The sequence below is a fragment of the Spermophilus citellus genome (assembly GCF_964194105.1).
Source record: "Spermophilus citellus genome assembly, chromosome: 1".
NCBI lineage: Eukaryota > Metazoa > Chordata > Mammalia > Rodentia > Sciuridae > Spermophilus > Spermophilus citellus.
This window is the reverse complement of record NC_138182.1, coordinates 42271661-42294594: the sequence shown is the minus strand read 5'-3', so window position 1 is coordinate 42294594 and position 22934 is coordinate 42271661. Positions and strand designations below refer to the sequence as shown.

General features: G+C 36.5%; 2 protein-coding genes across 8 annotated transcripts in view; both read right to left on the bottom strand.

Annotated features, from left to right (window-relative positions):
• The window catches only part of ZC3H13 (zinc finger CCCH-type containing 13), an 81554-nt gene extending 78349 nt beyond the window's left edge, over positions 1–3205 (bottom strand). For 5 of the 7 annotated variants that reach the window (XM_081298324.1, XM_081298328.1, XM_081298329.1 and 2 more), the window contains exon 1: positions 2846–3165. The gene's annotated coding sequence lies outside the window, so the exon portion shown is untranslated. Of the gene's footprint in view, positions 1–2845 lie in introns of all 7 variants that reach the window. The other 2 variants (XM_081298325.1, XM_081298327.1) reach the window with 2 other exon arrangements.
• A 153-nt stretch (positions 3206–3358) lies between these two features.
• CPB2 (carboxypeptidase B2) overlaps positions 3359–22934 on the bottom strand; it is a gene marked incomplete at its 5' end in the record, with an annotated part of 51500 nt that continues 31924 nt past the window's right edge. The window contains 5 exons of the mRNA XM_081298384.1: positions 3359–4176; positions 7845–7932; positions 11626–11828; positions 17658–17751; positions 18918–19028. Of these exons, the coding sequence (XP_081154510.1) occupies positions 3992–4176; positions 7845–7932; positions 11626–11828; positions 17658–17751; positions 18918–19028 (681 nt within the window). The 3' untranslated portion in view covers positions 3359–3991. The remainder of the gene's footprint in view (positions 4177–7844; positions 7933–11625; positions 11829–17657; positions 17752–18917; positions 19029–22934) is intronic.

Sequence of the window (22934 nt, the reverse complement as noted above, 5' to 3'; positions counted from 1 at the left end):
ACTGGGAATTGCTCCTCTGCTCCAAGGAACTTAACAATGTCACAACACATTCAAAGGTTCCTAAGATAGATACACTGAAAAAGGAGAAACTTAGAAGGTCCTCTTTTTGAATAAATAATTATACCTGAGGCCTGATTACTAAAGTCTGGTCAACAAAATATATACAAATTGAGATTCTTTTATCAGCTTGGGACTGACCACAAGTATTTTGGATTTCAGATTTTGGAATGTTTGAAAACATAAGATAACTTAGAGATGGGACATAAGTTTAAACACAAAATTCATCTATGTTTCATATAGACTTTATACACATAACCTGAAGATAATTCTATAAAACATTATTAGTGTATCTGTGTTTTAACTACAACCATCACATGAAGTCAGTATAATTTTCCACTTGTGGTGTCATGTCAGTGCCAAAGAATTTTGGATTTTGGAGTTTTTCAGATTTGGGATGCTCAACCTGTACAGATATAGTACCTTCACTTTTAATCCATTATTACATCTTTCCTGTGTCTCATCTACTGGTAACATAAATGAAAGCATAACTCATTTTAATATGGATAAGTAGCAGCACAACACTAGAAAACTGTTAAATAATTAAGCAATTTAAACTACATATTACTAACTAGTCGTAGGACAAATCTCTATATCCAAATTTCGAAGATTAAAAGCATTATATCAAAAATATTCTTTAGATTCTTTAGATTCTTAAAAGGAACGAAAACTGATGCAGAGGTTTGAGAGAACTTTAAAAAATAATTTTCTAACAACAATAAAACAACCTTCCAGATTGCTAATCTCTAGATTTAAGACTAAAACTATTTCAAACTGGACTCCAAATAGAAGCAACAATATATGTATTAGCAAGGCAATTATGTAGTACTGCACAGTAATTTATTAAAAAGACTGTTCAAGGAACATCCTTTGTTGGCAGCTACTATAAAGTGAATAGATTTACAACATATAAAACTATTTTTATAAGAATAAAAGACTGTATAATATAGATATTTATATATGTATACAGATATATGTATATAGGTGTGTGTGTATATATAATATTGTGATTGTATCTCCCACCAGTTAAATTTTCACTGCTATTAAATACCTGGTAAAAGTACTTCCACCTCTATATAAGATGGGCAGGGGGTAGATGAACAGGTGTGGAAAACTAATTCTCCAAAAAAACATAAGTGAAACAATTTTTGCTTTCCATATGCAAATACCAATGCATATTAGAATATAAATCAACACTGATGACATTAAAATTTTAGTGACACATAGAAGTTAAAACAGCATTCATTTATTATATTTTAGTATTTCAAAGTTATATTACAGATATGAAATTGAGATAAGTTTTCACATTTAAAATATGCAACCAGTGTTCATTTGGAATCACCATTAATCTGGAAGTCAGTAAGTTGCATAGAGTTGGCCCTCCATATCATTAGTTTCAACAAAGTATGTCTGAAAAATATTCAGAAATAAAAAGTGTGTATACTGTAAACGTTCATTTTTCTTTTTCCCTAAATAACACGGTATAGTAATAATTTACATAGCATGTACAATGTATTAAGTATTCTAAGCATAGAGATGATTTAAAGTATTCAAGAGGATGTGCTTAAATTATATTCAAATACTATGTCATTTTTAAATAGGGACTTGTGCATCCAAGGAATTTGGTATACAAATCAATCCCCTGTGGATAATGAGGGTCAACTGTATATTTGATAAAAGTGAATCGTATCAGATGCACAAGTGAAAAGTCTTAGTTTCTAAGTACACTATTCTTACAGACACAAATTGCTACATGTCTGTATCAACTTTCCTAGTGTCTTGTCTGTTATAATCTAAATATTAAATTGGAAATTATTTGAAAATTTATAGATTATGTCCACAAAACTCTTCAAAAAACTGTCGCTTAAGTCAGTATTGCCAAATATAACAGAACTAGACCCAGCTACCCCACACAACATACGCACAGACTGTACTGCATAATTATATGGATTTATTGCAACAGTATCATGGACTTTGAAAACTTGAGGCGTCAAGATCATTTCCCAAACTTTTAAAAATTATTTCTTTGAAAATCCAAACATCTGCAAAGATTACACACGCCCAAATTTTTCAAAATAGTTCAAATTAGTTGAAAGCCCCATAATACAACTGAACATTGTATTCAATGTTAGGACCTTGCCCTCCACAAACAAGATCCTACCAAAATCGCAAATATTATCAACTCTGAATAATTTTCAGCCACATAAATTATTCGCCTGTTTAGAAAAAGAAAATGCCAAATGTCAGACCCTCTCCTTTTACTCCACCTTTCCCAATTTCGGACAGATAGTTGCCAAAAGTAACTACCTAGGGAATGTAAGAATAAAGTAGCACTCCTCAACTCCAGGACATACGTCGTTATCACTACCGAGAAATAAGCAAGACACATAATCAAAAGGGAGACCCCCTTTTTCTCTAAAAGGCTGGAAGGCGTAAAGAGGGAAACTCTAAATCTAAGGGTGGGGGGGGGGCGCACCCTTTCAAAGCATACAAATGGGAATGTCACGCCAGGGTTCCCATTGCCAGTTATCAAACAGGAAAGGGGCACAATCTTGTGTCTGTGTCGACCTGCCCCCCCCCCTAGACAAAGGTCACAATCATAACTACAATAAGAAACTAGGTTTGAGCACAAGAAGTTATTACAGAACTAGGAGTGGGATGCTTAAGCAGAGCTCAAAATCCTAGCATAACCTAAAAGGGGACGGTGGACAGCCAACCCAGGCCTCCCCACTCCGGGCCCGACCGACGCCTTTCCTCAGACACCCACACCAATTCACTGAACGCTTACCTCCTCCCCAAGCACCCTCCCCAAACGTAATCCTTAGGTGTCACTGCCGCCTCCGCTCCGAGGAGCTGGGGAGGCGACTTTCTGTCCCCGCGCCTGGTCCTGGGAGGAGTACGACGAGAGGGAGGTGCACGCGCGGCTCCCGGGAACCGGCCCTCGGCTAGAGAGGGGCCCGCGGGGCGTCTCAGAAGTGGAAACAGACTTCCGCTTCGCCAGTGTCAAGCGAGAACCGGACGTAGGAAAAAACAGAACCAAGAGACTGGAGAGTACGAAAAGGCAACGAAAACACTACCAGGCCGCTAGGAGGATCGCCTTAAAACGCCGCCGGAAGTCAGGGTTTACCCAGGTCCTCTATAGACCAAGGCAACTTCCGGCCGCCGGATTAGTCGTCAGCGCGCCGGCACCGCCCCTTGGTGGACACGCCTCCGGGGCGTTAGGTCGGCTGGGTGTTTGGGTCGTTGGTGATCCACACTTGTGTTGTGAGATCGCAGGGAGTACTCTGGGAGCTAGGGGCCGGTGAAACTCGCCCTTAAAAGTAAAGTTAAGGACTTTCCTCTTTTTACTGTATAATTTCTTGCAATAAACAACCGCGCAAAACGCCTTATTCGTTGCTGAAAGTAACCACAGCCATTCATTCGCTCAACAATTGTTTACGGAGCCGGCTGAGCTGGAGCAAGAGGTGATATTTATCTCATGTTTGACACCCCTCCCCTTCCAGGGCCTTTGTCTATTACTGTGAAGCAAATGGAATACACGGTTGTGTTTTTGAAGATGCAAACAAATTTATTGAAAAATCGGGGAAGAAATCTTTAGTGTATTCCTGGCCACCTTTCCTTTTGTTGCAAGATCCAGTGATCTGCATGAAACTAATTATTAAAATTGCTTGAGATAGCTAGTCAAATATCAGAAAGCAAAAGATCAGTATCTGGGCTCTTACAGATTAAAAAAAAAAAAGTTAAAAACACTCGTGAACTCCCTTGTCTATCGTGATTTCCAAGTAGCATGCATTTTGTTTTTGACAAAATCAAGAACGAGGCAAACCTTTGATCAAAACTATGGATCAAGCTTAATAGAAACTTGCACAACCATTTGGTTTTTGCTGGAATCAGTAAATTAAGAATATGGAAGCAAAGTGAAAAATCAAGAACATTAAACATGTCTAACTACATGCCAAGCTATTTTAGCAACAGCGGCGAGAGCTTCTGTACAAGTGGGTTTGATGAAACGCTCAGGCAGCAAGAATCCATATCTGCCTTTATCTCGAAGTTCAATTGTAAATGAATATTTGATGCCCAAATCATAGATCCAATCATCGGAACCTCCAGGAGCTAGGTCTAAAAGAAAAAGGAAATTGCTTTTTGAAGTATAACTGTCAAAATTAACAATGGGATTTTTTTCTTGTAAAAAAATGAAAATAGCTTTGCTTTTTTTCTATAACCTATGTTTCCTATAGAAAGTAGATATTGAGGGAAAGCAGGTTAAGGAAGAAAACAAAAATGACCCATAGCTCTCCCATAATCCTTCGAAGAAGTGATAATCACCAATAACTTTTTAATATCCTTTTTTTCAGTGCATGCTTTTGTTTAATTTTTTTTCTTACTACACAAATAAAATCACAGTGTGCACACTGTTTTGTAATATTTCTAAATATTTTCATTGTGATATTTCTAAATATAGTATAAGTTCAAATCTACACCATTTCCTATAATCTCATAGTATTGCTTTGTAAACCTAGATATAATTATTTTAAATGTTTATTTAATTGGGTACCTTTAATTTTTTTCTAATTTAACTAATAGAAACAACTTCACAATGGGCATCCTTGCTTATAAATAATTGCTTCTTTGTTTCTGTAGGCTGTTCTTTCCTTCAAGTAGATTGGCTAGTTTAAGGTTATGTACTTTTACACTTATGAGGCATGCATTTTCAAATGTACTTCAAAAGAATTGAACCATTTATACTTCCAATAGCAGGTTATGAACATGCCCAATTCTCCCTCCTACACCATTGATGGAAATTATGCATTCCAGCAATGTTGTGGGTGAAAAATAATATTATCAATTCATGTTTCTTTCATTATCAGTGATTTGCACATTTTGTTTGATATATTTATTATCCATCTTTATATTTTATATCAATTATCCTTGCTCATTCTCTACATGGTTCATTTACAGATTGTTCATAAAAACATTAATGCTAATAGCCCTGTGTAATATGTGGAGAATTTTTCTCTCTCATTTGGATTTTTTGGCTGGCAACTCAGGTTATGGCTGGGTTTTTGTATTTTAACATCTGATCATACTAGAATTTATTTTGGTAAAACATTTGTTAATAACTAAGTTTTTATTCTAAATAATGTCATGTTTTCCAGCTCCATTAATCAAATAGCTTCATGTTCTTAATTGGCTTGAAATACCTTCTTTATGAGGTACCAGATCTCATATGTTTGAGTATCTTTCTCTATTCACTGTTCCCCTCTATTGATTTGTCTCTTCCAGGATCAATTCCATAGTGTCCCAATTACTATAGGTTTATAATATACTTGTTGGGGGCAAATTCTGTCTTACTAGTCTTATTTTCAGTATTTTACAAGCTCTTCCAAAATTTATTTTTCAAATGAATTTCAAACTCATTTAAGTGTTTATTGGAATTTTATTAAACATGAAAATTAATATTTTTTATATTTCTTTTCCATTTAAAACATGTAAGCTTCTCCTTTTGTCTTATTTTATATACATCAATAAAATTTTCTAGGTTTTTCAAATGGGTTGTATGAATTTATTATGTATTTGTGTGCACACATATATACCTAACAATGAATCCTTATATATAGTATGAATCTATATGTGCATGTGTATGTGTATGTGTGTGTCTATACATACAGTCAGATCTTTTTTACTTTCTTTCCTTTTTTTTTTTAGGTTTAGGGATTGAACCCAGGGCCTCATGCAGGCTAGGCAAGTGCTCTATTACCAAGCTACATCCCCATTTTATTTTCTGATTGTTCTTATAAATAAAGTTCTAAATTTGTGTATATTTCATTAGTAATCAGTCACCATACTTACCACTTTTATTTACTAATATTATTGTTCAATTTTCTAGTTTTTCAGATAAACAATTGTATAATATGCAAAAATGATAATCTTTGTCTCTTTCTATCTATAGATGAATAAACTATGGGATTAACTGAAGAGTATATTCATTTAAAAAAGCATAGATTCATTCCTTCCTTCAACACATTTCTGATAACCATGACCAATATCTGACATTTTTTCTTCCTGCCATTCCCCTGTGCTTACACACACATATTTATAGATGAATCCTGGGTGAATAAATATGTGGAGACAGACTGATGTCAGCATAACAGAAGGCTGCTCTATAAGCTTCTTCAAACTCAAGGCACTGTTGTTAATGCTATGGGGAACAATAATAGAGAAGAAGATGAGAACCAAGAAAGCTTTGAATTGTGAAGATAACTGGGATTCCTCTGTAACAAGGCAAGGGCATGGGTCTAGGTTGTAAAGTCAGCAGTAAACCATTGACACCATGGAACAGAGATACCATGTTGACCAATGTGCCTGATAGTCTGGGGTAGAGAAAGTGGGAGTTTCTGGGACTTCCCACTAATAGGGCATCTAGTGCTCAAGCAACTTACTGAAAATATACAAATGTGATTGGTTTTATCCTACCACACATCATGCTTGTTAAAGGAAACTCTAGGGCTTTGAATATATTATGTCAAGACCTTGTCATTTCTCCTCCCTGGACATCACTCTCCTTTATGTAGTGGCCACTTACTAGGTAGCTCTCCCAGAAATGTCTCCTGTAGAGAGGAACCTTCCCAGGCCACTTGAGCTAAGTAGGGTCTATTATCTACAGTCATTCTCAAACCTATAAGCCTATTTTATTTTCTTCAAAGCACTTTATGAAATTACACTATATTTTACCATTTATTTACACTAGGAGCTGGCAAACCTTTTCTGTAAAGGAACAGATGTTACATATTTTAGGTTTTGTGAGCCACATGATCCCTGTTATAATTACTCAGCTCTGCTGTCATGGAAGCCCTCATACTCAGTATGTAAATGAATGACCATGATGATATTCCAGTATACTTACTTATACCCACAAATATGAATTTCACATAATTTTCTTATGTCAAAAAATTGTATTTTTCTTTTGATTCTTAAAATCATTTAAAAACATGAAATAATTCTTAGCTCACAATTTTTATAAAAATAAGCAGTAGGCTAGATTTGAACTTCAGGATGTATATAGTTTGCTGATACCTGGTTACATATTTATTTTCTGTTCATCTTATGCCATCTACCTTCCAGCTTCAAAAGGGAAAAATAAAAGCTGGGTTTGTGACTCAGTGGTAGAGCACTTGCCTAGCACATGTGATGCACTAGGTTAAATCCCCAGAACCACATAAAAATAAATAAATAAAATAAAGGTATTGTGTCCATCTACAACAACAAATTTTTTTTTAAAAAAGGAAAATTTTTTTTCTGTAATCCCATGGTGGGTACAATAGATCCTCTCAATAAATATCTTCCAGCAGAAATTAATCAAAAAGATTTCAACTGTAGTGTGATATGTGTTGTACTCTTGAATATAAGCTATTACAAAAAAACATCTATGATAAATGGCATCTCCTATTTGTATAATGTACAACATGCACAACCTTATGTAATGGCCCTGGGCATCTTATACATTCTTTCAATCCTTTAGGACCTTTTTTCCTTTACTTAACTAGTATGGTGCCAATTCTATAATTCCTATTCTATTATTATAAGCATAATTCTTTAAATATCATTTTGGCTTCTTTTTGCTGTGATCATTTATTAATACAGCTTGTTAGTACTGTCACAGCTATTCTACTTCTATTTCTAATTATTGTAAAGATTCAATTTGGAAAAATTAAACCTACACATAAAAACTGAACACAGATTTCTTTAGTACCTCACAGTTCTCCAAAATTTTAGGAAGAAATACTTACATAAATTCTCTGAGCCACTGCCATGTGTATACTTGGTATTTTTATTAATACTCTCAATAGCACGAACTGCTTCACTGGCCACCAAAGACTAGAAGCAATAGGATATGGAATTTCAGTTCATGTGAAACTTTGAACCGGGACAGGTAGAAGTTTCTAAAAACACAATCATATTAATTGAATCAAAGTGTTTATACAAAAAGTATGAATTTGTCCAAAAAGGAAAAATAAGGAGAATAATACAACAACTAAAACACGTTTTCCACTTCATGGCAATCACAACTGGGTGAACTTATCTTCCAATGCACTGCAAATTTGATTTAATTTACATAAAAATAATTTTCACATAACTTTTCAGGAATTCGTTTATTATATGAAATGAACAATGTATTCATGGGCTTGTAGTTATTCCATTCCTAGACAAAATTACCATCAAATTTTAAATCTAATTTCTCTAAACTTGCACATGCCCACTGCATGCATGAGTTACTTCTCACTCTTTCTAAAAACTCTTATTTTCTTCTTGTATAAAATGTTTAGTGACTTCCAAAGACTCATAAAGCAAAAAGGATTATGTCCCCAAGATGGAGCAGGATAATGACAAGTACCCTTTTGACTATACTTGGTTCCAACTTACAAAGATCTTTTCTGAAGTTTCCACTTAACCCCCATCTTTTCTGAACTAGCATTGGGACTAACATGTGTTTCACAATCACCAGAGGAACATCATTGGATATTATATTGTGACATTCCTTTGTTCAAAAATTACATTTAATGGAAACTAATTGTCTACATGACAAAATACAAATTGATTCTATTATTAAAACTCCTTTGCAAGTTGACCTCTTCTATTTCCCGATGGTGCCACCTTCCATGCCTGCACCCTAGCAACACCCTAAACATTTTTCCTGTGGGAAACACCATGTTCTCTGTGTGGAAGCTCCTTCTATAGAACTCCTCTTTTAATGCCTGGCTGAAATGGTACCTGTTCCTCGACTTCAGTGGCATTTTTAATTCCTGTTTCTTTACAGGAAGTCACTCCTTAATAGACTGCAAATTCTTCAAGAACTGGGGCTATTTTATCCTCTCACATATTTCAGCATTCCTCTCTTAATGAATTAGGGCCACCTCCTGCTCTCCCAGTAATCAGTAAGTTCTGCTACCTGTGCCAAGGGTATAGATATTTGTGATATTTACTTATGACCAAGCTCCCTGATCACATGGAATTATCCTAAAGGGCAGTCTTACCAAATGCTTCTTTGAATGTCTATTGAATACAGCATCATATACATAACAACTCTCAACAAATATCTGTGCTAATAATAATGCAAAAATAAGGCAAGTCAGTTTCTTCCAAATCATGATACCCTTTAAGTTCTTCAAGGTAATACTAGTAAAGATTACCTTAAATTTTGCCTTTGAGAGAAAAAAAGGAAATCACAAGAGTCAGACATGGTGGCACATGCCTGTGGTCCCAGCTACTTGGGAAAAAGAAGAAATTAAGAAAGCTCCTCAAGTATCAAATATATTTTATTTTATTTTTATTTTTATTTTTTTATTTTTTATTGTTGGTCGTTCAAAACATTACATAGTTCTTAATATATCATATTTCACAGTTTGATTCAAGTGGGTTATGAACTCCCATTTTTACCCCGTATACAGATTGCTGTGTCACATCAGTTACACTTCCATTGATTTACATACTGCCATTCTAGTGTCTGATGTATTCTGCTGTCTATCCTATTCTCTACAATCCCCCCTCCCCTCCCCTCCCCTTCCCTCCCCTTTTCTCTCTCTACCCCCTCTACTGTAAATCATTTCTTCCTCTTGTATTATTCTTCTCTTACCCCTCATTTCCTCTTATATGTAATTTTGTAAAACCCTGAGGATCACCTTCCATTTCCATGCGATTTCCCTTCTCACTCCCTTTCCCTCCCACCTCTCATCCCTGTTTAATGTTAATCTTCTTCTCAAGCTCTTCTCCCTACCCTGTCCTTGGTTACTCCCCTTATATCAAAGCAGTCATTTGGCATTTGTTTTTTAAGGATTGGCTAGCTTCACTTAGCATAATCTGCTCTAATGCCATCCATTTCCCTCCAAATTCTATGATTTTGTCATTTTTTAATGCAGAGTAATACTCCATTGTGTATAAATGCCACATTTTTTTTATCCATTCATCTATTGAAGGGCATCTAGGTTGGTTCCACAATCTTGCTATCGTGAATTGTGCTGCTATGAACATCGATGTAGCATGCTCTTATTAGGTCTTTAGGGAATAGACCGAGAAGGGGAATAGCTGGGTCAAATGGTGGTTCCATTCCCAGCTTTCCAAGAAATCTCCGTACTGCTTTCCAAATTGGCTGCACCAATTTGCAGTCCCACCAACAATGAACAAGTGTACCCTTTTCCCCGCATCCTCTCCAGCACTTGTTGTTGTTGGACTTCATAATGGCTGCCAATCTTACTGGAGTGAGATGGTATCTTAGGGTGGTTTTGATTTGCATTTCTCTGACTGCTAGCAATGGTGAGCATTTTTTCATGTACTTGTTGATTGATTGTATGTCCTCCTCTGAGAAGTGTCTGTTCAGGTCCTTGGCCCATTTGTTGATTGGGTTATTTGTTATCTTATTGTCTAATTTTTTGAGTTCTTTGTATACTCTGGATATTAGGGCTCTATCTGAAGTGTGTGGAGTAAAGATTTGTTCCCAGGATGTAGGCTCCCTGTTTACCTCTCTTATTTCAAATATATTTTATTTAGCGACAGGGTCTCACTGAGTTGCTTAGGGCCTTACTATGTTGCTGAGGGTGGCTTTGAACTCGCAATCCTTCTGCCTCACCCTCCTGAGATACTAGGGATTATAGGTGTCCGCCACTATGCCCATCAAGATCAGACAATATTAATGCCATTATACTCTACTGTCTGCAAATCATCTACAATGAGGAATTGATTAAATGTAGCCACAATCCACCAAGAATCTTTGCATCCTTTGCCATCATCCCAAACAAGGAGCATCTGGGATCACAGAGTGGCAAGAGGATAGCAGCCTGTGTGGGTCCTTTTTGAACTTTTTCTACTACTGTCCACTGCATTCCAAAAAAAAAAAAAAAAAAAAACAGACTCTTGGGGCTGTGGCTGTGGCTGGGGCTCAGCGGTAGAGTGCTTGCGTAGCCACATGCGAGGCACTGCTTTCAATCCTCAGAACCACATAAAAATAAATAAAAGCATTGTGTCCAACTACAACTAAAAAAATATTTGAAAAAGAAAAAGACTCTTGCCTCAACACAGACATCGGAGTTTCTTTAATAGCACCACAACTTTGGGCATTAGGAGGTCAGTGTGTAAATTATTTCCACTGCTAATACTAAAATAATGACTGTAGTTCTGGGACTTAATCTATGGTGGACTGTCCTAGGAAAACTAGTAACCCCAATGCACTTCCACAATTCCATAGACTCTTGTGTTTGCTTATATGACTTCAAAAGCAGATTAGTCCAGGTTACTGTAAGGCTGCCCTGACCTTCAAGGAATTTGATGTTTTCTTAGGGAAGCTATCTGCTTGAATGAAGTTCATGACCTCCTAGTAAGGCCAGTTCTTTATCTTCCCTCTGTATCTTCTTTATCTTCCGTTTTCTGAGCCCTTGACGGAGTTAAGCCATGATGTAAAATCATCTACCTGTTTGTCCTCTAAAGGAGAAAAATTTCCCCACAGTGTCTGACTCTTTAACTAAATGTTATTTTATTTTTGAAATGCTAATGAGAAAAAAATCATTAAATAGCACTTACCAGTTCCTCATGGTCTTTGCTTTTGCTTCTATTATAGGAATATGGATATAATATCTGCTGGGCATATGAATGCATGCTAATGTAAGCTTTAATATGGTTGATATTTCTCCTCAAGAAATCAGCCACTGCCTTCACTTCTGGTTCAGACTCAGGATAAAGTCCACAGTAGGTTTCAGAGCACGAAAAACTTGAGGCACCTTCCTCTGTAGTAAAATTGATAAAGAGGAATTTTAAGGGGATGTCCATTCTACTGTCATTTGGGTTGCCCTGACAATGTGTTATAATATCTGTGGTGCAGTAAATTCAGATCAATGGATTAGGTAAGTTATAGTCCATGTATGTATAATTGGTCAAAGTACACTCTACTGTCATGCATATCTAAAAAGAACAACAACAAAAAAAGATAAATGGATTAGGGAGAGCTCTGGAAGGAATATATTTCTTGTGTCTAGTAAATGTTGTTCAAAAAGGCCTTTTCAAACCAAATATTTACATGCCCTCACAGCAGATCTTCTAAGTGTCATTCCCAGATCCTGTGTCCCTTGCTGCTTGGGGGCAGCCATCTCGCAAACTTGAGAAAGCCACAAGGAAAAGTCTCAGAGATGTCAGTCCTGCTTCGAAGCTTCTGGTTATGTGAAGAAACATAAATTGCATTTTCTTTCATCTCAGTTTGTCTGATATTTGCAGTTGAGAAATTGTTAAGCAGTATAAGCCACTAAAGAATAGCCTCCCTTGGGAACTCAATACGCAAGTCTGCCTTGTGTGTCACTTTTACCTTGCTAACATGGTTCATAAATAAAATGGGATGCTAGTATTTGATGCAAGGATAATGTTTATTCATTCCTTTAAGAAAATAAAGTACACATCAGTTCAACACTCCTCCCTCTGTCCCTAATTCACAGGTGTGGAGCTCTTGGGAGCCACATCTGACCCAAAGAATAATTCCCAGTTGAGAACAGTTGAGGTCCCAGAATTAGGTCTTAAACTTGTGTCTGCCAATTTGAATCCCTCCTATGATAACCTGAAATCAAGACTAAAATTCTAGTCTCAGTCCATCTTCTTTCTTGAACAAATTAGAAGATAACAATAGTGATATTACCAACTTACACCCAAAGAGCACATGCTAAGTGTCAAAAATTGTGCTAAGATTTATGGAATGTCTAATTTGATCTTCACAGCGACCCTATAAAGTATACACTGTTATTGTAGGAGATGTAAACTTGACACTGTTGGTGGTAACCATTGTTCACCATAAGAGGCTCTGCCACATGTTGTTAAGCATCCAGTTACTTGGTTCTACTCTTGACTTTCCCATTCAGGAGTCATATGGCCTTTGGTAGTCATTTTAAGCCTATCTATGCCTCTATTTTCTTATCTGAAAAATTAGCGAGTATTGAATGAGGTTTAAGTGAACTGCATACATATGGTCTGTGTTCCATAACTGCTGCTATGTATCATTGCTATCATTATCGTCATCATCATCATCATCATCATCATCATCATCATCACCATGGATTGGGACCCCAAAAAAGCCACTGTGCACCACAGAGATGAAATGGGGAGAGGGAGGGCTCACTTGGCTGCCCTACAGCGCTCCAAGGTCAGTTCCTGTCTACATGTGAGTCCAGCTGTGTTCCTGCCATCAGGCTCCATGAGCTACTCCAACATTCCGGCAGAGTCTTCCTTTTTAATGTGAGCATGTTCTGCTTTCTTCTTGTTATTTGAAATAAAAACAACCTTAAGCATTTTCCCCACAAGGAAATGGGCTGAACATCCAAGTCCTTTCCAAGTATTTTATTTATTTTTATTAAAAAATAGATTTTCTAGGCATTTTTATTTGTTTTGATTGGTTAAATCATTTTTGATAGTTCAGTTACCTTTAAATATCCCTGTCCATTTTTTCCTGGTACACAGAAATACAAAATAAAGATTATTTATTTGGAATGGAGGTTGGAGAAGACATAAAAACATTGAAAAGAGACACAGTCCCCTAATATAAATCCTCAGTCTAAGACTGTTCAACAGAAATATAATGCAAATCCCATATTTATCTTAAATTTTCAAATAACCACTTCAAGGAGAGTCAAAAGAAATAGTTAAAATTAAGTTAGTATTATAATTCTTGAATGCTATGTGTATAAAGCCTTCACCACTTTAAATCAATGTAAAAATAATTCACGAAATATTCTTGTACTAAGCCTTTGAATTCCACTGTGAATTTCATACTCACCACATGTGTCAATCTAGACAAGGCTCAGTAGACAGACCTGATTAGAAGCTACTATACTGGTGGTAACATAAAAATCAAAATGGCTAAAGAGTGGTCAAATAGAGAGGAAAATCCTTTTCTGGGCCTTAGATACTTGCTGACAGGGCAGACTGTCACACATCAGCTTCATGCTGGGAATTGAGTCAACCTGGTGGAACAATTTTCTGAAATCTAATACCTTGCAAGGTTTGAGAAATATGAGATTGGCCGGATTGCCTCCTGAGCTGGACATTTCAATGGACTTACAAAATGTATAAAAACCCTAATTATCATCCATTTCCAACCACCAAACTTGTGTCAATCCTGCTTATTTTACCCAAAGAATGCTAAACTGCAATTTCCACTTCTCTTTGTTATAAAAACCCAAGACCATCTTCCCTAGGTGGAGCACTAAACCGATTTCCCAATTTGTAAACCTATTCCACACTCAAATGAAACCCTTTGTTTTTATTTTAAACTTATGTATATATATTTTTTTGGTTTACACTGGATAGTAACCTTCAGTCTCTCATTCTGTGACTATCATTCAAGACATTTCAAATATTTTAGTGGAAAGAGCCCTAAAGAATCAGGAAACTTGAGTATGAGACTGTTTTGCTCTTAAGCAGCCATGTTAATCTGGGCAAACCATTACACCTCATCTGTACCTTGAGGCACTTGGCTACCAGATCCCTTCAAGTTCAAATATTTCTTTGATTGATAAACATGGAATCAAGAACACTCTGAAATATCTAAACTAAGTTACTTCATAGAGACAGAAAGTGAAATTACCAGAGTTGGGGGGAGGGTCGAGAATGAAGAAATATTGCTTAAATATTATAGAATTTCTATTTAGGAAATAGAAATAGTTTTGAAAAAAGTAATGGTGGTTGCACAACATTGTGAGTGTAATTAATACCACTAAATTGTACCATTTAAAAAATTTACAATGGCAAACTTTATGTTACATATTTTACGACAATAAGAATAATTTTTAAAAACATAACAAAAGAAATAAAAGATTTCCCATTGTACAAAAACTTTGTAGTTTAACTCAATATTTTTGAAAATGAATGGTGCTGTATTACTAAGTTTGACACAGCTCTTCACATCTCCTGTATATGGACTGAATTGTTTTCCCAGAATTCATATGTTGAGGTTGTAACCCCTAATGTAACTGTGTTCAGAGATAGGATCTCCAAGGTAATAAGGTTAAATGAGAGTTCTAAGAGTGAGGTTCCAATCCAACATGACTGGTGCCCTTAACAGAACAGAGAGAGGGAAAGAGACACCAAATAGGTACTTGCACAAAGAAAGGCCATCTGAGGATACAGCAAGAATATGGCCATCTTCAAGCTAGAGGGAGACCTCAGGAGAAACCCACTCTGTTGGCACCTTGATCTTGGTCTTCTATCCTCCAGAACTGTGAGATGACACAGTCACCCAGTCTATGGGGTTTTGTTCCAGCAGCCCTATTAGACTGAGACACCTCCCAGCAACCTACCCACTACCCATCTCCAACACACACACACACACACACACACTTTTAACAGAGAAAAATAAAATGAGCCTTAAAATGAATAGGTAGTCTTGATATGTCACTTCCTGTTAGTTTCATGGCATGATCTTTTAAGTAAAGTACCATATAGGCACGTTCTGATTGTAGGGTCAAGGAAGAGATGAAATTTAATTCTTTCTTACAGTCTTGTTTGCATAGCACTGAAGAGATATTGGTGATTTTTGTTGTATTGGGAACTCTTGCTTATATGTTTACTGCTTGCTATATCTGCTTTTAACTCTTGTGTAATGTAGTAAAACCACAGCCTGCCTAAAAGGACACTGAGATCTTTCTTGAAGACAATAACAGAATATATTTTGACTGCCTGGTTATTCAAACAAGAGGACACTGACTTCAATGTGAAAAGTACAACTGAGCATGCAAAGAGTTTGGAGGTAAAATAGGAAGTTCTGAAAGTGAAATGATTGAAGAGAGATTGACTTAGAAGAATTTTGAAAAATTCAATCAGCCTAGGTTTATATCCTAGCTTTCACTTATTTGATATGTGTCCTTCAACAAGGGACTGGCTGTGGTTTAAATTAGTCTGTTCCTTTTGAAATCCAGTTGGAATCTAATCCTCACATAAGATATTAAGAGGTGGGACCTTTAAGAAGTGAGGAGGGTTTTGTTCTCATGAATGGGTTATCTTGAGAGTGGGCTTCTTGTAAAATCTATTTTGGCTACATTTCTCCGGGACTCACTGTCTCTTGCCGTGTGATGCTCTGTGCTGCTTCGGAACTATGCTACCAAGAAGATTATCATCAGATGTGACCCCTTGAACTCAACCTCAATGAGCCAAAAACGAACATCTTTTCTTTTTATAACTTTCCCAGTCCATAAATTGTTGTTATTAGCAACCTAGAAAGGACTACGACAAAACTTAACTTTTAAAGTCTATCTATGCTAGTTAAATCCAGGAGGTGAATATATGTGAACTGCTTGGCACTTAATAACCCTCTGTTTACTTGGATTATTTTTTACATAAGCAACTGCTGTTTGAGTCCCTGTACAGTTATCAATGCTACAGCAGCCTTTGGGCCTCTGTGAACACTCTTCTTCGGCAATCCCAAGGATGGCTCTTAGTGGGACACATTGAGTGGCTGGTTCCCTCATGCCCACGTAAGGATTAACTACTCCTTCCTGTGTTCCTCCTGCATATGGAATTCCCAGGGCAACTAAATGCTTCCACAGGCTCATTAAAGCAATATTCTGTGGGAGCCCTTCATGTACCAAGCATCTTGCTAGGTAAAGGGTGATGGCCCCGCCCTCAAAGAGTTCTAACCTAGAAAGGCAAGGAAGTGAAGGAGCAAGGTGAGTGCTGTGTAGTGAGGCTGCCACAAGTGCTCTGGGGTACTGGTGAAGTTCAACATCACAAATTTTTACTTCTTTTGAAGGAAATACATACAATCACATACTGCATTGTGCAAAAATATGGGAAAATGAGTATGTTTCTCTGGGTGCAATAGCTTGTCCCTACAGAGCCATGTGTACCCATTTTCAAAACTACATTGATTTAAGCTCAATGTTCAATTTAGCTTTGTTTTATAGCATTAGTAATACTACAAGAAAAAAAAAAAGATGAACTAATGGCTACCTCCCTGAGCACAGATTGTTCTCAAATCTTCAAATCAATAGTCACTGAGCATTTTAGCTCATTCAATTCAAAGAATGATAGATTTCCACTGTGCTTATCTTTTTAATTTTTTTTTGCATTATTTTTAATTACTTCCTATTAGATTCTTGCTAAAATTCATAAAAGAATTATTCATAAAAGAATTTAAGAAACTGAATAGTGAAAACAAAAGGAAAATGTTTTCAAACACTATAATAGAAGCTAAATGTTTACCAGCACAATTGAAAAGAAGAAGTCCTACTGCCACCCCAGGTCTGTGAAAGGCTAAGTTATTTATTTACTAAGGAAAGGTCTTCAACAGTCACTGCCTTGTTATTCTAGGATAATAGAATCTTGGAATTCTGAAGCCAGAAGGGACCTTAAAGAACTGGTCCTACCTCCCTTTACCTTGAAGATGAAGAAACATCAAGGAGGAAAGAGCAAAGTGACTTGCTGATTCTAGTCAACATTCATAGTATTACATTTACCTCAAAAGCTTATTATTTAAATTATTCCCCATTTCATATGGGGCTCCCCTGTAATTAGTTGGAATTCTCAGGCCTTTCTCACCCTCTTAATGAAGAGACAATATTAGAAATAAGCAAGTAACCTACCACACCAGTGTTTGGAAGCAAAGTTCCTATTCAGGTCTGTTCCAATACAACGGTTGTTCTCATGGGAAGAACGGTTCTTTCTCCACATTCGATTCTAAGGAAACGAAACAGGAACAGATAACCAAGGTGGTGTTTGCAGCTCAAGGAAAGACAGGACTTATGAAGCCCAAGGGCCAGGGTTGGGTTTCCCTCTGCCCCCCCCCACACACCTCTGTCTATCATCCTGATGCTGCCTCTGCAGCCTCCCCTGACATAACCCCCATCGTATCCAGGTCTCAGGTTCACTCCAGCTAGTTCAGTTGGAACCAAACAAAATGGTCACATTTGATGAATTTTGATCTATACATAAAGAATTTTTTCATTTGTTTCCACTAGGCTGCTTATGAACCTTCTTGTTTCCTTTAAATTAATTTTACACACAGACTGATTTTGAGTTCCTTCAAAGAAAAGCAAAATATTTTAACTGTGTCTCAACTCCTAACTCTGAGTCATGAGTTTCGATGCTCTCTTTTGATATGTGTGTTAATTAGTCTTTTTCTTATTGAGATGCATGCTGAAATATGTATTAATGAAGTGATATGGTGTCTGGGATTTGCTTTGAATAATATGAGGAAGGTAAAATTGGATGGTGCATACAGATAATACAAAGTTGGCCACTACTTGTGTTAGGGTTTGGATCCTAATTGTCCTCCTGTGTCCCATGTGTTACAGGCTTGGTTCCCAACCTGGGGGGCGATTGGGATTGGTAGAACCTTCAGGAGGTGGGGCCTAGTGAAGGAAGTCATTGAGTGAATGCCTGGAAGGGATGTTGGGATTCCAGGTCTCCTCTTGCTCACTCTTTGCTTCCCAGTCACTATGAGGTAAGCAACCTTGCCCACCACATGTACCACCATGATGTTCTGCCTTGATACAGGCCCCACAGCAACAAAGCCAAGTGACCGTGGACTAAAACCAGGAGCCCAAATAAACTTTTCCTTCTTTTAATTTGATTAAAATTTAATTTGATTGCCTCAGGTATCTTGTCAGAGTGATGAAAAGGTAACTAACAGGAGTTGACTGTACTTGAAGCTGTGTAATGAATACATAAGAGGTTACTATATAATTATGTTCATTTTTATTTATATTTAAAATTTTCCATAATAGAAATTATTTTTTTTTCATAATAAGATCCTTATGCTAAGAATAAGGAATTTTCTATGAATAATTCAACCTGTAATTCTCATATCCCAGGCATGTTTTGCTTTCTTCACTTTCACCTACCTTTTTCCACGTGTAGTCATAACCATCCACATTAATTACTGGCATAATGTAGAAATCCACGTGTCTTAGAAGATTGGTATACAGCTTTTCTTTTTCATAGAACTGAGTTACCTACAAATTAAAACAAATCCATTTAATAACATCTCATTTAAGTTCTTCTAAATTTAAGTCTACTTTTATATGTGATTTTCTTTTATTTTTTAAAAAAATCATTTGGCATGTTTCAATTTGTAGACTTAACTTTTGGGAAGAGTATTCATTAAAAGGATTGAATTAGTGGTGGTAAATGCCCTGCACATAGTGTTCCTATTTAATGGAGGCAGAAAATAGAACAATACTTTTTTTCATTCATTAATTAATTAGTTTATTTGCAGGGCTGGGGATCTAACCCAGAGGCTTGTTACATGCTACCACCAAAATATATCCCCAGTCTTTAATCCATACATTCTTTAAAATTTCCTTCAAAAGGGCTGGGGATGTGGCTCAAGTGGTAGCGCGCTCGCCTGGCATTCGTGCGGCCCGGGTTCGATCCTCAGCACCACATACCAACAAAGATGTTGTGTCCGCCGAGAACTAAAAAATAAATATTAAAAATTCTCTCTCTCTCTCTCTCTCTCTCTCTCTCTCTCTCTCTCTCTCTCTCTCTCTCCTCTCTCTCTCTCTTTAAAAAAAAAATTCCTTCAAAAAACAGAAATAAGTATTTATTAAATCCCTGGACAAAGCAAAAACCTAAATTCAGTTCAGCTCCTCTTTCGATAATCCATATTAATCAGTACATATATTAATCTTGTCTTGTTCCCCCACCTGATTACATTGCCCTTAGAATTTGTTGTGAAGTTGAATGCTAGAATTGAGTGTTTTAAAATCAGTGATATAGTTTTCCTAGGCACTCAAGCTAAGTTCCTAATATATATACCCTCTGAATCGTGTTCCTTTGTTTTAGACTCATACCCAGTTTCAAGTCATACATTTCAGCATTATCCAAGGGCATACACAAAGTCCATTCCAAGTGACCAAATATATAGGCAGGAGAACTAAAGAGACAAGTTCTGCCTGGTTAAATAAATTCAACTTGGCAAATTTTTGTCTTAAAATTTTCATTGTGGCAACATTGCTCCATTTTAATTTGTGGTTCTGTTCATAATTGTTTCCTTAAACTTTACAAAAGATATTGATAAGAGGGCTGGGGATATAGCTCAGTTGTTAGTGTCCTTGCCTCACATGCCCCAGGCCCTGGGTTCAGTCCCCAGCACCACAAAAACAACAGCAACAAAAAACAGATATATTGGTAAGAAATGCTTTTTTCATTATTGACAAAGATTTTTATTTTTTTATTTTTTTTATTTTAGAGAAAGAGAGAGAGAGAGAGAGAGAGAGAGAGAGAGAGAGAGAGAGAGAGAGAGAATTTTTTTTTAAATTTTTTAGTTTTCGGCAGACACAACATCTTTGTTGGTATGTGGTGCTGAGGATCAAACCCGGGCCGCATGCATGCCAGGCGAGCGCGCTACCGCTTGAGCCACATCCCCAGCCCGACAAAGATTTTTAAATCCTGCCTTAGCTATAGCAAAAACTGTTTCCTCTTTAAATACTTAGAATGCTATACCCATGTTTCCATTTAATAATCACAAGAGTCATTACAACTTTTTGCCAGGATAATTATTTATAAAACATGAGAGAAAGGAAAGAAAAAAATACAAGTTGTTATTGTTTTACTCTACTTCAGGTCAGAAATAGAAGCTGAATAAAATGAAAGGAAATTTAGAGAATGAGAAAGCCATTTTTTAAATAGTTAAGCAAGCAGTTCAATAAATTTTTGCGTTACAAATTTGTAAATCTTTCTTGGTGTCATTTTTCTGCACGAATGTAGCATTTATCCTTAGAACAATATCAGGAGAGTCTATGACTTTACAATGTATTTTAAAAATGCATTTGTCATTTTAATTTTTCAATGTTTGCTGAATTTATAATAGATGTGCGATGGTGCATTTCTTTATTTGCATTGCTCTCTTTATTTTTCTACCTTTATCATTGTTTGGATGAGTCTTTCAGCAAAAAGTTCAGCTCTGAGAGATGATCAGGGTTGGCCCAGAATTTCTTTCTATATAAGCAGGCTCCAGACAATGGGAGAGTGAGGACTGAAATAGTCTCTGCTGTGAGTGCCAAGCCCTGCCTTCATGTGAGCTGCAGTTGCCATCCCTGGAGTAGGGGAACCTATTTTTCCTTAAAGCAATTATTGTAATACAATTGACATACCAGAAAAATTCACTGTTTAAAAGTGTAAAATTCAGTGGTTTTTAGTATATTCACATAGTAAAACAACCACCACCAGTATTTAATTCAGAACATTTTATCCCCACCCTTCCACAAAACAATTCAAGTGCAATGGTGCCCGCCTGTAATCCCAGCAGCTTGGGAGGCTGAGGGAGGAGGATGGCAAGTTCAAAGCCAGCCTCAGCAAAGGTGAGGTGCTAAGCAATTCAGTGAGACCCTGTGTCTAAATAAAATACAAAATAGGGTTGGGGATGTGGCTCAGTGGTTGAATGAGTTCAATCCCTGGTACTCAAAAAAAAAAAAGAAAAAAATCCATGCCCATTAGGAATCATTCTCCTTTCTATTCCTTCCACAATCCTGGCCTTTGGCAAAAACTAGTCATCATTTTGCGTGGTTTGCCTGTTTTGGACATTTCATGTAAACAGAAGCATAAAATATGTAGCTTTTTGTGCCTAGCTTCTTTTGCTTAGTATAATATTTTCAAGATTTATGTAAAATGTAGCATGGATCAATATTTCACTTCTTACCAATGCTGAATGATGTATTATGGTTTACATATGAGGTGTCCTTCAAAAACTCATGCATGAGACAATGCAAGAAAGTTTGGAGGTAAAATGATTGGGTTACAGAGAGTCTGAACCTAATCAGTGCATTAATCCACTTGAATGGATTAACTGGACAGTCAATGTAGGCAGGTAGAATGTGGCTAGAGGAGGTAGGTCAGTGGGCATGTGCCTTTGGGGTTTATATTTTGTTCTTGGTGAATGAAACTCTTGCTTTCTCCTGGTGGTCATGTCCTGAGATGCTTTCCTCTACCATTCTTTTCTGCCATGATATTCTGTCTCATCTTGGGCCCAGAGCAATGGAGTTGGTGTCTATGGACTGAAACTTATGAAACTGTGAGCCAACTAAACTTCTCCTTTAATAATTCTTGTCAGAACTTTTGGTCACAGTGACAAAAAAGCTGACTAAGACAACATTCCACCACATTTTGTTTGTCTGCTCATAAGTTTGTGGACATTTGAGTTGTTTCCACTTTTTGACTATTATGAATGGTATTCTTATTAACATTTGTAAGCTAATGTGTCTAGTTACCTCACGTATACATATGGTAATTCTATACTGAACCTTTTGAGGAACTTTCAAACTGTTTTCTAAAGTAGCAGCACCATTTTACAATCCCAACAACAATCAACAAGCATTACAATTTTCCCACTTTTTGTTATTATGTACCATTTGCTTTCATCCATCTTTTTTATTTTAGCCATACTAGTGAGTTTGATGTGGTAATTTGTTATGGCTTGGATTTGCATTTTTCTAATGACTAATGATATTGAGCATCTCTTCATGTACCATTTTAATTAGCCATTTGCCTCTCTTCTTCTCTATTCAGATTCTTTGCCCATTTTTAAATTGGGTTGTCTTTTATTGCTCATTTGGAAGAACTCTTTAAATATTTTGAGTATAATTCTTTTATCATATCTATAGTTAGCAATTTTTTTCTCCCATTTTCCCATTCTGTGAATTGTTTTTTGATATTCTGAATGGTGTACTTTGAAAAACTCAGAAGCTTTTGATTTTGGTAAAGTCTCATCTCTTTGTGTGTGTGTGTGTGTGTGTGTGTGTGTGTGTGCGCGCGTGTGTGTGGCTATGCTTCCTGTGTCATCTCTAATAAATCATTGCCTAATCCAAGGTCATAAAGATTTACTTCGAAGAGTTTTCTTCTATGGGTTTTATGTTTTTAGT